The sequence below is a fragment of the Schistocerca cancellata genome, chromosome 2, assembly GCF_023864275.1.
Source record: "Schistocerca cancellata isolate TAMUIC-IGC-003103 chromosome 2, iqSchCanc2.1, whole genome shotgun sequence".
NCBI classification, from domain to species: Eukaryota; Metazoa; Arthropoda; class Insecta; order Orthoptera; family Acrididae; genus Schistocerca; species Schistocerca cancellata.
The window spans coordinates 796,133,982-796,151,174 of NC_064627.1; the positions used below are offsets into that span (position 1 = coordinate 796,133,982).

General features: G+C 38.1%; 1 protein-coding gene across 1 annotated transcript in view; it reads right to left on the reverse strand.

Moving 5' to 3' along the window:
• Positions 1-895: 895 nt before the first annotated feature.
• Positions 896-17,193, reverse strand: part of LOC126162648 (FERM, ARHGEF and pleckstrin domain-containing protein 1) — a 707,909-nt gene continuing 691,611 nt past the window's right edge. The window contains exons 21-23 of the mRNA XM_049919284.1: positions 12,736-12,887; positions 5,002-5,109; positions 896-4,912 (exon numbers count right to left, since the gene is read on the reverse strand). Coding sequence (XP_049775241.1) covers positions 4,667-4,912; positions 5,002-5,109; positions 12,736-12,887 — 506 coding nt within the window. The 3' untranslated portion in view covers positions 896-4,666. The remainder of the gene's footprint in view (positions 4,913-5,001; positions 5,110-12,735; positions 12,888-17,193) is intronic.

Genomic DNA, 17,193 nt, shown 5'->3' on the forward strand with positions numbered 1-17,193 from the left:
TACTGCAAGCAACATAATTTCATTGTACAATTCATAGAAAATCTTGCCTCAAAAGTTATCAATTGATTTGCCACATTTTATTTAACCTATCTTCACTTACTTGCCTGATTTAAACTATTTTGTTACATACTTGTAAACAATTGACAGTTTCTGTGACAAGTACGCTTAGTAGGAAATATAAGATAAAAACAACAGCTGAGTACTGCATGCAGAAGAGCAATGACTGTTTTCAAAGTACTTGCAGTTCTCCTAATATATGAATCCCAAATTAATTCCCATAATTTAAAATGTGAGCAGATTAACATTAATTGTAATTGCCTATTAGCCACTTTACAAAAATAGCTTACACTAGAGCTACTTGTGCCACTGCAGATACAAATTTCTTCATTCCACATTCCTGAAGCTCTCCTTAATGATGGGATTTATTAAGCACAGTCTGTGAATGGATAAACTCTTCCGGTATAAACAAGCACTTTTCAAAGGTTCTGTGGTATTATCAAATACAACTGGGTGGGTAACAATCTGTCGTCAGTGTGTACCTTCTATTACTATTATAACTGGCTCTTTTATTGCCTGTAACATCTTTTGGAGAACATCTGTACTATAATGGATCTGAAAATATTGAGCCTATTGCCACTCCATCCCTCCCTCAAGTGGCGGATAACATTACATTGTGGAACATGTGAAAGACACCAACATACCCCCATACGAAAAAATCCAGTGTAATAAGATTGCTGGTAGGACTTCTAAATATTTAGTACATCTTGACATATACTCCCTGTCACAACAAATAACAAGATTACCTGCAGATATCTCTAATTTCAGTATTGATATAATAAATGTTAACTTCTATTGAGCACAATATTTCTTGAACTTTTACTAATTTTATTCTATATAAATCACAATTGATGAACAGAAATATTACAAACTTACAAGTAAAAATATTCCATAAAAATAGATTTACATTATGTCTGTTTCATTAAACTATTACAAATGGAAAGCATTCAAATGCAATACAGAAAACTTCTCTTCAAAGTAGAAATCAGAAATTTCTATCAGTTCATGATGTTATGTACAAAAGCAACTTGCAAAAAAATAAATAAATAACAATATTCATGATGGATACGTGTCCTCAGAAATGTCAACAATATCACTTGTAACATCACATTAATTCTAAGAAGAGGGATAATGACAATAAGAAAGACTTCTGCCAGAAACTTCAACAGAATACATAGCGACTACAGTGACTTAAATGCCAACAATTTTACAACAAACTGACAACCACAAAATTAATGTATCTTGCAAGAAATATGACTCTTGACATTAAACAAATGCAACATTGGAATTATAAATTTTGGAATGAAAGACACTTCAACTGCCAGTCAACTTTTCAGTATTTACACATTTATGCCAATAAAGGGCACAAAACACAATTATCACAAATTAAGGTTCACTAAAATGTGTAGAAAAGGTATGCCAAGACATGCATAGCATACATATTAGGCCTTTCGAGACAAAATTACTTTTTCTTTTGCACTAAGTTGCACAAAATGTAATGGTGGCTAAAACTGACAACCCCAATTTTGTTAATTCTGTAAGCGTTATCATTATTCTAATAAGTGTTGGACTATGGGGACTGTCCTCATAAATTTTACATGCCTCCAGTAATTTTTCAGACTCTTCATTTTCTCTCTCTTTTATTTTACAAGGCCACAGGAGAAACACTGTCAGAGTAAGGTAAAAGTTCTGTTACATTGGCACACAGCTTGGTTATAGTGACACTAAATATGGTTTTCTGGCATGAAAATAATTGTGCCAAGGAAATATCACTGGATCACACACAAAAAAGTGAGAAAATGAAGTGTTCAATTTCTCTTCACTGTCACCACACATAAAATGAAAACACAAATGGACACTTCCCAAGTGACAGAAGTGACAGATGTGAAAGTTCATGTGAATTCCCTCCGTGGTAATCCACAATGGGGGGAGGGGGAGCTTAGCCTTTGGTTCTATTTGATCCAAGGTATTCACTGCTACTGAATGGTCTGAAGCAGATAATTCTAAACAATGATGATACCAGTTTTCTATAACAAGATCAATCTCAATTAGAAAAATTGTAAAATCAGTGATCACAAAATTTCTTCTTCCTTGGTAGAGTCAGCTACTTTACACAAGTACAGGAATATAACCGCTTCTAATGATTTCCTTTTGTTTCTTCAAGATAAGAAGAAAACGGTATGACTTTTTAGATAGCAATTACTAGTACTATCACTTCCATACTACCACTTTCACTATCATTACAGCAACTTCCATAATAAATGCTTTATTTCTTTTCTATATATAATTTATCAATAAGATGTTTTCTCTAACCAAGTGTCACATTTACATGAGCAATGGCACCTTGAATAAATTTCACGTGAGTGCCATTTTTATCAGTCTATATATTCTAACATTTATAATGAACTGTGCAGCCTGATGATATTTGTGATGCATGAGACAGAAAAAGAGTGTGGACTCACCAAATGCAGAAATAGGGGCAATTACAGTTTGACTAAGAGACAACAACTGAAAAAGCAGAGTTCATCTCTTGAAGTTGTTCTGGTGTTGTAGGGAAGAAACAGATAGAAAATAGGAAAAGGTAAAGGACAGCATACAGCTGCATGCAAGTAAAAGTCACCCAGTACCAATATTAAGAGTTATAAGGAAATAACAGCCTGCTGTATGAACTAAGATTGAAATTCAACTACTGCCAATGAGGTCCTCACATTCAAGAAAAGCTAATCAAAGACATAAAATTTATGTAAGCACTGAAAATGCATAGTAAGCAATCAGAAAAAAGATAAAAAAAACATTTTTTTCATTTGTGTGACTTTTATCTAAGCTCCAACTGTTCCTGTTCCAACAATTAGAAAGAGTGAGTTTCTTCCTGCTTTGCATTGAGTTTATCTGGATTTTACACTTTTGTATTTTGAATACAGTACTTCCTTGTATTCTTTAACACACGGGGGATGAATATATCATATCACAGAAGTAAAGAAGACTGTTTACACTGATAAATTAGCCTGCTTGTCTGCAAAATAAATGTGCAACAAATCCATTGGCACAAATAAAAGGCACGCACCTCCAAACTTGCAGGTCAGGAGCATGCTCCTTTTCTTCTAATGTGGAAGATGAGCTTCTGGTTTCTGAATGATGGGATTCATTAATATTTTGTCAATGGTTTTGGATTTGGTATAGATGTTTCTTCTTCATCTGATTTTTTCCCTGTTTTCCATACAGTTATAACTTTGGTTGCAAGTGTATGCCCACAGTGTAATAAAAGCAACAAAGAAAATTGTAAGAAAACAGTAACAATAGATCCTAGACCTGACATATGAACATTTGTCTCTTCATTTAAATCTTAATTTCCAGAAATGTACCTTGAACATAAAACAAGTAATTAACTGAAAATGTTGTCACCTAGCTCAACAACAACACTAAATGTTGAGAATCTAAAATTGCAGATATGAAGAAAAGTCAAATGACAATTTGCAGTAACATATTCCATACAGCAATGGAGGACCCGAGAAATCTTTAGCAATCATTTAACAACTCACAGTAAAAAAGTAACCTGTAGGTTCTCAGTTATATAGTGTAAATGACACACTTCATAGATGGTACACAGTTTCACAGAAGAGGTCAACTGATCATGTTTTCTTATTTGTTATAAAACTACATGCACATCATGTCATAATTTTTTACTCACTAAAAGTGCTGAAGATTGAAGAAAACACTATCTCACACCTGAAACCATATTCACACTCTGTTAATGTTAAAAACAATTGCAACATTTCAAATTTACTTCAAAATAACCACAAGATGAGAAGATGTTACAAAAAAATCATGATGAATAGAATGAACATTACAAAACAACAGCAGGACACACAAATAATCACTCAAGAGTGATGATCGGGGGAAGGGAAACAGAAGGTAAACAGGAGAAGTTAGATAACTATATATTCAGCATCTGTATCCTTAGCCAGTTCACTGTGGAATGTACATCAGATGTGATTGTTTAATAGATAAAACTCATAAAATATTAATGCTGGAGTATTGCAAGGAATACTTCAAATCCTAACGTGAAAAGTTTTCACCACTTGCATATTTTACACTTTCCCCTATAAGAACTGAATTACAGTCACACACAAAATGTGACTGAATGATGTACATGATTATTACAAAGAAACGTATGTGCATTTACAACAGAAGTTAAGCAATTATGTATGCATCTAGTGCTTCTAAGTTAATATTTGCAGTAACATACTCTCAAGTAAAAAAGCTAGAATTTTGGCAATAACCACATTGCAGTTTATTAAAAAAATAAAGAAGCAGCAGAAGGGACTTGTTGCTATTCAGCATGCCCTGATGTCTTTCAGTTGGATCATATCACAGATGGAAAACAGCCATGAAATCTCTTGCATATAACTGTAGGCCTTATTTACTTTTACTGTAGACAGATAAAACAGATGACAGTATTCAAATAGGCTACAAACAACAGCTGGTTATAAAATGAACTATAAGTACAAAAAATGGAATACTGTAGCTCAGAAGGAACACATCGATAGCATTGATCCTGTGATGTAAAATGGAGGCTGAATATGGATATTCCATTATTTCAAACATGGTTTTATCTGTGACTATCTTCTAGTGCACTATCTTTTCTACTGAAGAGACGAATGCGTCCCGAGTGCTGTGTTGCGCTGCTTATGACTTCCATCCACCTGCCAAAGGTGTATTCACTTTCTGCACGAAAGAAGTACACATGATTCTTGAATTGAAGTTTGAAGACATAATCTTTCTGTATTCCATCCTTCTCAGAAGGTGTGCTTACAGTGTATCCAAGAAGAGGCAAACTGGCCAAAGGAAAATCATCCTGCAACAGAGTAAGTTTATTAATAGAAATATCAAGTTAAATAACTGTATGTATCAATTTAAGCTCACACAATAATGGCAATGACTTACCTGATATGTCTTGTAGAAAAATAGACAGAAATTTGTAAAGACAACCCAGAGTTTCTGCCAGCCATTACTGTTCTTGAATTTTCTTAGCAGGTAGCCACTCAGTTGATTCTGCAGGAATGTATACTTGAAATCAGTCATATTTGTGTACAAATTCTGTAATGTTTTATTCTGCGACTACAGGATGCTAACAGGGTTGCTAAACCCAATTAAAAGCTCAAGAAACTGCCTAAGTAATGGCTTCTCAGATCTCTGAGAATCTGTGCCATGTGCAGGTGCAAAAATGACTCTTCATGAAATTATATGCTGTGTACCATTAGCATAAATGAAAAAATTAAATGTGGCCGAGTTGCAAGTCTTTTCATTTGATGTCACATGGGATAACTTACATGTCAATCATGATGAAATAATGAGTATGAACATTTAACACTTCAGGCAGCCAATATCTTTCTAAATCTTAGCAATATTACCCATCTTGCACATTACAGTTCAATTAAATTAAATTTATGTATCCATGTATTAACAATGTACATTATATGGATGTATTCATAAGAGTTCTACACACCAAAAAACTACGTGCTAACACACTACATAATACACTCACACTGTATCATGACTATTAAGAGGAAGTGACACACAATAAAGCTCCCAATAAAACATTTGTTGAGAGTTCAATTAAAGATACAGTATAATGACCTGAACTAACATTAATAAAGCCAATAATTACAGGAAAAACATCATAATTTTGCAACCACAAATGTTGTTCTCACCTGACAAGCTACATAGCATTACTACATAGAGAAGAGCATGCTACGCAGAATACAGCCCTCAAGGGTTATAGTTACCTCTGCTGCCATAAAGGTGGCTTTTAAAAAGTTCCCAAAAATGGGTGCTACTCATTGCCACTTGCTCACTGAATAGAGTAGTGCCAAAGACCTCACATTAAAAAAAATTTTGATCTCCTTCAGGAGGTCCATAAATCTGCACTTCTCACCTCTTTGTAGCAATATCAAATATGAGGTCAAAGATGGAACACTGTGTTCATTTTCAATTAAGTGGAGCAACAAAGTTAGATTGTTTGGCTATTTCCCTCCTTTAGAAGGTTATGTGTTCATCAAACTGAACTTCAAATCACCTCCTCGTCTGGCCCATATAACATGCATCAATCAGGATATTCTAATTTGTAAACATCTGATACATGAAAAAGTTTTCTTTTGTGAACACTATTAATTAAAATATGACTAAGGTTATTAGTGGTCAAAAATGAAACTATAATTTAATGCCTTTTTAATAACAGATGCCACTGTCATAGTAATTTTACTGCAACATCAGAAACAATTGTATTTGCTGCTACTGTCTTTTAATGTAATACTCATATCAGTATAGCTTCTTGTTGACTTTTAATTGCAACTTCATTTTAAATATTACTTATGTAATATGGTGGATAATTATTCAGTTTAGCAATGTATTTAATGGTATCTAGCACTAACTGATGCTTAGCATGTACTCATGGCAACTTAAATAAGCAACTGACAGCAAAATTAAAAAAGGCTTTTTATGCTGGATGGTTTGAATGAAAGTCTAAAACACTGTCAGTACAAGTATTTTTCTGGAAAATCCTTTTCTGGAAAACCCCAGAAACATGCTTCCCATTTTCACTCCTAATATTCAAATCTAAAATGTTTTCAGTCATTAATTTATACTTAACAGGTAAATTTGATTTTCTTATGTTAACCATTAAACTTTGTGACAATTGTATTGGTATCATTGTTACCATTTACTAACAACAATGACTATCAATGTACCTGCAATAATAATACTATTTTTATGTTAATCTGAGATGTTTAAAAAAGGCTTGTTTGCTATGTAACTAATAAAAAAAATACTGACTAGCTGACAAGAAATGGACTTCCCATGCCCAGTCCATCCTTTTGGAATAATAAGGTTTAACATAATTGTATTTCATGACTAAACATATCAATAAACTCATTAATCTCATCACTACATAATCCAAGTTGCTCAGTTCATTTTCTCCTAACAATTTTAATAGTTCTGACATCTGCTATTTTGGTATACACTCCCGGAAATGGAAAAAAGAACACATTTACACCGGTGTGTCAGACCCACCATACTTACTCCGGACACTGCGAGAGGGCTGTACAAGCAATGATCACACGCACGGCACAGCGGACACACCAGGAACCGCGGTGTTGGCCGTCGAATGGCGCTAGCTGCGCAGCATTTGTGCACCGCCGCCGTCAGTGTCAGCCAGTTTGCCGTGGCATACGGAGCTCCATCGCAGTCTTTAACACTGGTAGCATGCCGCGACAGCGTGGACGTGAACCGTATGTGCAGTTGACGGACTTTGAGCGAGGGAGTATAGTGGGCATGCGGGAGGCCGGGTGGACGTACCGCCGAATTGCTCAACACGTGGGGCTTGAGGTCTCCACAGTACATCGATGTTGTCGCCAGTGGTCGGCGGAAGGTGCACATGCCCGTCGACCTGGGACCGGACCGCAGCAACGCACGGATGCACGCCAAGACCATAGGATCCTACGCAGTGCCATAGGGGACCGCACCGCCACTTCCCAGCAAATTAGGGACACTGTTGCTCCTGGGGTATCGGCGAGGACCATTCGCAACCGTCTCCATGAAGCTGGGCTACGGTCCCGCACACCGTTAGGCCGTCTTCCGCTCACGCCCCAACATCGTGCAGCCCGCCTCCAGTGGTGTCGCAACAGGCGTGAATGGAGGGACGAATGGAGACATGTCGTCTTCAGCGATGAGAGTCGCTTCTGCCTTGGTGCCAATGATGGTTGTATGCATGTTTGGCGCCGTGCAGGTGAGCGCCACAATCAGGACTGCATACGACCGAGGCACACAGGGCCAACACCCGGCATCATGGTGTGGGGAGCGATCTCCTACACTGGCCGTACACCACTGGTGATCGTCGAGGGGACACTGAATAGTGCACGGTACATCCAAACCGTCATCGAACCCATCGTTCTACCATTCCTAGACCGGCAAGGGAACTTTCTGTTCCAACAGGACAATGCACGTCCGCATGTATCCCGTGCCACCCAACGTGCTCTAGAAGGTGTACGTCAACTACCCTGGCCAGCAAGATCTCCGGATCTGTCCCCCATTGAGCATGTTTGGGACTGGATGAAGCGTCGTCTCACGCGGTCTGCACGTCCAGCACGAACGCTGGTCCAACTGAGGCGCCAGGTGGAAATGGCATGGCAAGCCGTTCCACAGGACTACATCCAGCATCTCTACGATCGTCTCCATGGGAGAATAGCAGCCTGCATTGCTGCGAAAGGTGGATATACACTGTACTAGTGCCGACATTGTGCATGCTCTGTTGCCTGTGTCTATGTGCCTGTGGTTCTGTCAGTGTGATCATGTGATGTATCTGACCCCAGGAATGTGTCAATAAAGTTTCCCCTTCCTGGGACAATGAATTCACGGTGTTCTTATTTCAATTTCCAGGAGTGTATAAGTTTACTATGTCCAAAGACACAAATTTCATGTCTACAATTACTGCTACATGATGAATATTACTGGCTAAGTCAGAACTGTTCTTGACTGAATGTTGGTTCTCATACTGGAAGTGTTTCTTTAAAAAATTAAGGCATTTTGTAGTAGCTTTGTTGAAAGGACCACCAATCTCATTAATAATCAGCCTGACCAGAATTTTTTTTTATGAACCTTAAGCCATGCTCTAAGTGTAAGTGTGTGCAAATTCATAACTTTGTGCTGTTGAATTTCCCTTGGTGAAAATATTTTGCTACATAGCTTTAGCCTTTCATTCAATTTTCTTGTACTTCTCAAGTTAGGTCCCTATCAATTATTTTAATATTATTTACCTTAAAAATTTTGTAGTTTTAGTTACATATTTAGCTTTCCCAACTACCATCACTCAATTTCCTTTACCGAGCTGAGTGATTGTGGTGTCCTCATCAGTAGGCTTGTTATTAATAGTATCCACAATTTTTTCCCCATTTCTATTAATGTTAGAAGACCATCTGGATTCACTACTAAATGATTTTGTTTACTGCTAAATTAACTACACATTTCACATACACAATATCTTTGACAGTTCTACTAAGCTACATTTTAGGCATTTGTTTAAGATTTCTCCTGCTCATTGAAATTGATATTTGAAACTGCTACATAAATGTCAGAAAGGCACTCTTCTGAACTTCTTACAAGAGATCAAAATTTTCTGTCATCCGAGATATTTGGCACTATTCTGCTCAATGAGCAAATGGCAATGAGACACACCCATCTACAGAAACTTTTGAAAAGCCACCTTTGTGGCAGCAGAGGTAACTATGAGCCACAAGGGATGTATTCAGCCAAGCACATTTTTCTCTGTGTAGCAACACTTGGTAGCTTATCAAATCAGAACAAAATTTGCAGTTGCAAAATGACAACAGTTGTTGTTGAAATTATTGGCATTATTTTTGATAATAATGTTATCAAACTCCATTCAGACCATTATACAGGGTGATTATTATTCACATTTAAAAACCCACGAAGTGATGTAGATGAGACCAAAAGAAGTAATTTAATGTAAGACACATGGGACCACAAAAACATGTGATGTCACCCGTGTAACCAAGCAAAAGCTGTTCTTATTTTGCATTTCTTTCTTCTGTCCCTTCTTTTTTGTTTACAAACTTTATTTAGTAAACAAAATGTAGATCATTTAATGGTAACGACACAATTTCGAAGCTTCCATTCATTTGCTTGTGACGCAATACAGCAGCTTTTAATTGCACTGCACTTTGCTATAAACCAGCAGAGACCCTCATATCAGTGAATAAAAATAAAAAATCTTACATCCATGTAAACACACAACTGTCTAACACAAGGAAAAATATATTGCCTGACAGACGCAAGACTCGAACCCTCAGCCCCATCTGCTAAAATCACACATGTAGGCCGAGAGCCATATCAATGTGAATATTTGACATGGTTGGGATGATCAGGTGTGACAGATTGATAGGCTCAACCACTGCACATGTGGCAGGGTACATCATCTGCTGACATCACATGTTCAACGTTTGTCATCCATTTTTGGGGTATTTCTCAACATCTGCAGGCACATGTGTCTGATTCTAAATTACTTGTCTCAGCGTCATCTCCATCACTTCAGGAGTTTTAAACAATGGTAAGAAACACCCTGTATATTTAACTGAATTGTCAACAAGCTGTTTATTGTGAGCTTTGCTGTATGTAACTTCCTCTCAACAGCCATGATACTGTTGTTCATATGATAATATGGCATATGGTGTTATCATGTACTCCTTGATATTTTATACAACACATTGTAATACAAATGAAAAATAAAAAAATAATTGTGGTTTGCTTACACCAGCTTTTAGTCATGGTTGCAAGTTTTTAGAAACATTTTAATATTAGTTTTAAGTAACACTTTTCACAACAGGATCAGAGGGTTGTTCAACAAAATCATTATATCGGTCATGCATTTTATAAATCTGAAATCAATTGTGACCTACCAATCTATACTGAATCCACTGCTTCAAACTATAACTGCTTTGTCCATCATAACCTAAAATCTAGGTAATAAAAGTTGTTTCTGATGCAACATAAAGCACACTTTCCACCACTACACAAAATTGCTTGAAATTATCCTTCCCTTTTCATACTTACTTATTTAATAAGATTTCCTTATATGGTTAAGGTTTTAGTATTTGGTTTCTCTTTTAGAAATTATCCCAAGCTTTACTAATATGTAATGGAAGTCAGAACTACCTCTCACTTGCAGTGACATAACAGGTTTATTTGGCGATGGCTTCAACTGACTAAAGCTGCAAAGTTCGACATGGAATGCCGCTTGTTCATCTTAATTTAACAGAAAACAATGTGAGTGTTTGGCAAAATCTGACTTATGGACATCTTCAAAGCATTAATGTGATCAGTCTAAATCAATGTTTTAACCTAATTTTCTCTTTGGTGATGCTTGGTTGCAATAGCCTAAAAGTTATCATTTTCTACATCTACATCTACATGATTACTCTTCAATTCACATTTAAGTGCTTGGCAGAGGGTTCATCGAACCACAATCATACTATCTCCCTACCATTCCACTCCCGAACGGCGCGCGGGAAAAACGAACACCTAAACCTTTCTGTTCGAGCTCTGATTTCTCTTATTTTATTTTGATGATCATTCCTACCTATGTAGGTTGAGCTCAACAAAATATTTTCGCATTCGGAAGAGAAAGTTTGTGACTGAAATTTCGTAAATAGATCTCGCCGCGACAAAAAACGTCTTTGCTTTAATGACTTCCATCCCAACTCGCGTATCATATCTGCCACAATCTCTCCCCTATTACGCGATAATACAAAATGAGCTGCCCTTTTTTGCACCCTTACAATGTCCTCGGTCAATCCCACCTGGTAAGGATCCCACACCGTGCAGCAATATTCTAACAGAGGATGAACGAGTTTAGTGTAAGCTGTCTCTTTAGTGGGCTTGTTGCATCTTCTAACTGCCCTGCCAATGAAACGCAACCTTTGGCTCGCCTTCCCCACAATATTATCTATGTGGTCTTTCCAACTGAAGTTGTTTGTAATTTTTACACCCAGGTACTTACTGTGGCAAAATAAACAATATCAAATTTGGCAAAAAGTCACCAAATCTGACAAAAAAATTGCACTGTATTTGGCAAAAACAAAACAGACTTTTGTAGAAAGTGATACTAAATGGGGAAAAAATAATGAATTTGACAAATAAATAACAACTAATTTGGTGAGAGAATTAACTGTTGTCCAAAAAAACAATGAATCTAGCAAAAAATAATACTGAATTTGGCAACAAAATAAAATGATTTTTTCCTGTTCCTAGGCATTATCAAATCTCCAATTTGCGCACAACTAATACCTTTTCTTGTTTTATGAAAGTTTCTACAACCTTGAGGATCTGCTCACTATGGAACAATGGAATAAAAAATTTAGGCCATCTAATATAATGTAAGAATTTATTAAGGGCACAATTCTTTAAGACATTTACATAAGCAGTAATGAATTAAAGCCTTCTTGCAAGAACACAGTCCCTCACCCCCCACCCCCCAGCAACCAAACATATTTCACATTCTTACGCTGTTTCTGATCAATATACATACAAATTTTATGTACATCAGGGATAAGCTGAAATCAGAGTTTGTTGCTCTGTTTACATATGCATCCTACCATTTTTTTACACTGTGTTTTCTGTGGTTGCCAACAGAAGTTAGTCACAAGTCTATATTAATACAGCGTCGATTCTGCACCACAGGGTTCTTATGGCAATTTATGAATTGAATTTGTGTATACCAGCAAAATATTGGTATTGATGGTGTATTACATTTGGGGATTAAGCAAAAAAAAGTTTTCTTGTAAGAAGGTGGACCATCTGTAATTCATTATTATTTTATGCAAGGGCAACAACAGAGCTTAAAACTCCATTACGATAATAGTCATAAATTAGTGACAGAAACAAACGTAAGTAATGAACTGTGATCTTTCAGGACCAAAACAGATGAAAAATCAAAAGTAGATAGAAGGCAGAAAAAATGGATTAGCCACTGTGAAAGAATTATAGTACGTATATGTGTAGCATGTTTCATAGATACCACAAAGCAAGCCAAGATTTATAAATTGTTGTGATTGTTCTCAAATTAAATCAGCATACTGTTAAACAACATAAACTGATTTCCTTGCATACCTCCACAGCTCTGAGTTGGTCCTGCATGCTAATACTAGTGTTGCGATGCCAACAGACATGAACTGTTGTATTGCTGCGCTGAGTCTGAGAAGCTTTCTCTCTGTTTGAAGCAGTGTCTTCACCACACTTATCAATTATTTCATCAGAAGAACCTAAATCAGTGCAAAGAAAAATGTACTTGTTAGTTAAATTTCACTATCAAAATTAAAATAACTGAACAACAGATGACATATAAGACCTATGAAGACATTGTATGAGCAACTGATAAACGAAGAAAGGTCCAGGAAAAATAAAAAATATGTGCTGCATATAAAATAACTTGTTGAGGATATTTGTAGTTCACAATGGCAAAGCTGCAAACAAGGAACACATTTAATAAAGAAAGTGAGAGGTTTTCAGTCATTCAAATATTCTGCTTCTAAATCCATGCCTATTTCTCATATTTATGCTGAACTGTAAAATATTTTTGGATGAATTATCATGCCGGCAAATCAACTCCATTACCATAATAAAAGTAGGAAAACTGTGTGTGGCACTTACACAAATAATACAATAACTGAATATACTGAGTGAAAAATAAACAATGGAATGTGTAAACATGGCTACTCACAATACAAAGGAGGTACTGAAACAAAACTCTGTGCATGATACCTTAGTTTTCAAGGCCCAGTGAAGTTCCATTGCCAGGATAATGTAGCTGGGTGTGTATATTTTGCTTCTTTGTTAGCTCTGAGGAAGGACAGTATTCAAAGATTTAGCTAAAAGTGCAGTCTTACTTATGGTTCGAACAATAGAAACTCCAGGTAGGAATATTAACAATGCACGAAAAGACAGACTGCTACTTACCATGAAAACATTTAAGTTGTAGACAATCATGATTAAAAGACACTTCTGTCCACAATACACCCACCAACCACCGACAGTACCTGTAATTTGACTGCTATCATCCTTTTCACACCAAAAAAGTCCCTCCCATATAGCCTGGCCACCTAGGGATGGCATATCTGCAGCGATAAGAACCCCTTACCTGGTATGCCGAGGGTCTCACCAAGGTCTTCACAGACAGACACTTCCCCCAAACATAATTCACAAACATATCACCCGTGCTATTTCCCCTCCCACCCCTCATCCTTCCACCAACCCCAAGAATCAGCCACAAAGTAGTGCCTCCTTAGTCACCCAGTATCACCCAGACTGGAACAACTGAAACACATCCTTCACCAGGGCTTTGATTATCTATCGCCATGCCCTACAATGAGAGACATCCTACCCGAGATGCCTCCCACCTATCCTAAAGCAGTGTTCCATTGGTCATCCAACCTCCACAACATCCAAGTCCATCCCTATGTGCCTCCCAATACCAACCCCTAGCCACAAGGATCATATCCCTGTGGAAGTCCCAGGTGCTGGACCTGCCTAATCCACCCACACAGCACTTCCGATACCAATCTTGTCACAGACTTATCCTACACCATCGGAGCCGGGCCATCTGTGAAAGCAGCCATGTTGTTAACCAACTATGCTGCAATCGCTGCACAGCTTTTTATATTGGTATGACTACTAACCAGCTGTCCACCAGGATAAACAGCCACCACTAACTGTGGTCACAAGCATTCCACGCTGTGGCTCAACATGCAGCTGAATATAACATGCTTGATTTCAAAGGTTGCTTCACTACCTGAGCCATCTGGATCCTCCCCTTCACCACTTGCTTTTCTGAACTGTGCAGCTTGGAGTTATCCTTACAATACATTCTCCGATCCCATAACTATCCCGGCCTCAACCTACAGTTACATACTGCCCCACACCCTCCACCCAACAGTTTCCATCCCCTCTGTCCCATCATCTCCTCCACATTCTTGCCTCCAATGCTCTTTATTTGCCACCCTCTGCCAATGCACCCGCCCATCTTTCCCTGTTCCTCCCCTTTTTCACTTCTTTCTTCCCACCTCCCTATCCCATAACCCCCTTACACCGTGCCTGTTGGCATTCTAGTACATGCACACTCCACCATATAGCATTCCTCACACCCCCCCCCCCCCCCCGCCACCACCTGTACACTACTATCCCTTCTCCATCTCTGCCCCTCCAGACTGCTGCTTCAATCCCACATGGTAGTTGTATTTTGGACCGAGCTGCTGGAGTTGGTGGCCATGAGTGCATGATGTGTGCTTGCTTCTGTTTATGAGTGGTGTGTGTTTCTGTTTTCCTGATGAAGGCTGTGGCAGAAAGTTTAGTGTAAGTGTATTTTAATTGTGCCTGTTTGCAACTTAACATGTCACCTTTACAATAAGTAGCAATCTATCTTTTCTTACATTATGTGACTGTTTAACACTCAAAGCCTCAATCATACAATCAGTGGTTACTTTTTATGTTATAGTCAATATCAAGTTTTTCTACAGATTTTCCTATTTTGATTGTGAAAAGCAGTGAGTTGTGACACAATTCTTCGTGAAAGAGGAGAAAAGTACTAAACCTGAATTGATGAAACCCAAGCCCAAGCCCTGCACTCTGCTTAAAATTAACAATGACCATGTGATCATCACACAAAGAGCTCTGTACCATTTCTGATACTCTGAGTGATAAACAGACTTCAACAGGAGATGCTTGCAATACTATGAGGAACAGTAACAGTTGGTACCTTCCCCATGAACCATGGACCTTGCCGTTGGTGGGGAGTCTTGCGTGCCTCAGTGATACAGATGGCCGTACCGTAGGTGCAACCACAACGGAGGGGTATCTGTTGAGAGGCCAGACAAACGTGTGGTTCCTGAAGAGGGGCAGCAGCCTTTTCAGTAGTTGCAGGGGCAACAGTCTGGATGATTGACTGATCTGGCCTTGCAACATTAACCAAAACGGCCTTGCTGTGCTGGTACTGTAAACAGCTGAAAGCAAGGGGAAACTACGGCCGTAATTTTTCCCGAGGGCATTCAGCTTTACTGTATGATTAAATGATGATGGCGTCCTCTTGGGTAAAATATTCCGGGTGTAAAATAGTCCCCCATTCAGATCTCCGGGCGGGGACTACTCATGAGGATGTCGTTGTCAGGAAAAGGAAAACTGGCGTTCTACGGATCGGAGCGTGGAATGTCAGATCCCTTAACCGGGCAGGCAGATTAGAAAATTTAAAAAGGGAAATGGATAGGTTAAAGTTAGATATAGGGGGAATTAGTGAAGTTCGGTGGCAGGAGGAACAAGACTTTTGGTCAGGTGAATACAGGGTTATAAACACAAAATCAAATAAGGGTAATGCACGAGTAGGTTTAATAATGAATAAAAAAATAGGAGTGTGGGTAAGCTACTACAAACAGCATAGTGAACGCATCATTGTGGCCAAGATAGACACGAAGCCCACGCCTACTACAGTAGTACAAGTTTATATGCCAACTAGCTCTGGAGATGATGAAGAAATAGAAGAAATGTATGATGAGATAAAAGACATTATTCAGGTAGTGAAGGGAGACGAAAATTTAATAGTCATGGGTGACTGGAATTCGAGAGTAGGAAAAGGGAGAGATGGAAACATAGTACGTGAATATGGATTAGGGCTAAGAAATGAAAGAGGAAGCCATCTGGTAGAATTTTGCACAGAGCATAACTTAATCGTGGCTAACACTTGGTTCAAGAATCATGAAAGAAGGTTGTATACATGGAAGAATCCTGGAGATACTAGAAGGTATCAGATAGATTATATAATGGTAAGACAGAGATTTAGGAACCAGGTTTTAAATTATAAGACATTTCCAGGGGCAGATGTGGACTCTGACCACAATCTATTGGTTATGAACTGTAGATTAAAAACAGACGTCTCAAAAATGAGATCGACAGGAAGTGCAAAATGGCTAAGCAGGCATGGCTAGAGGACAAATGTAAGGATGTAGAGGCTTATCTCACTAGGGGTAAGATAGATACTGCCTACAGGAAAATTAAAGAGACCTTTGGAAAAAAAGAGAACCACTTGTATGAAATCAAGAGCTCAGAAGGAAACCCAGTTCTAAGAAAAGAAGGGAAAGCAGAAAGGTGGAAGGAGTGTATAGAGGGTCTATACAAGGGCAATGTACTTGAGGGCAGTATTATGGAAATGGAAGAGGATGTAGATGAAGATGAAATGGGAGATACGATACTGCGTGAAGAGTTTGACAGAGCACTGAAAGACCTGAGTCAAAACAAGGCCCTGGGAGTAGACAACATTCCATCAGAACTGCTGATGGCCTTGGGAGAGCCAGTCCTGACAAAACTCTACCATCTGTTGAGCAAGATGTATCAGACAGGCGAAATACCCTCAGCCTTCAAGAAGAATATAATAATTCCAATCCCAAAGAAAGCAGGTGTTGACAGATGTGAAAATCACCGAACTATCAGTTTAATAAGTCACAGCTGCAAAATATTAACACGAATTCTTTACAGACAAATGGAATAACTGGTAGAAGCCAACCTCGAGGAATATCAGTTTGGATT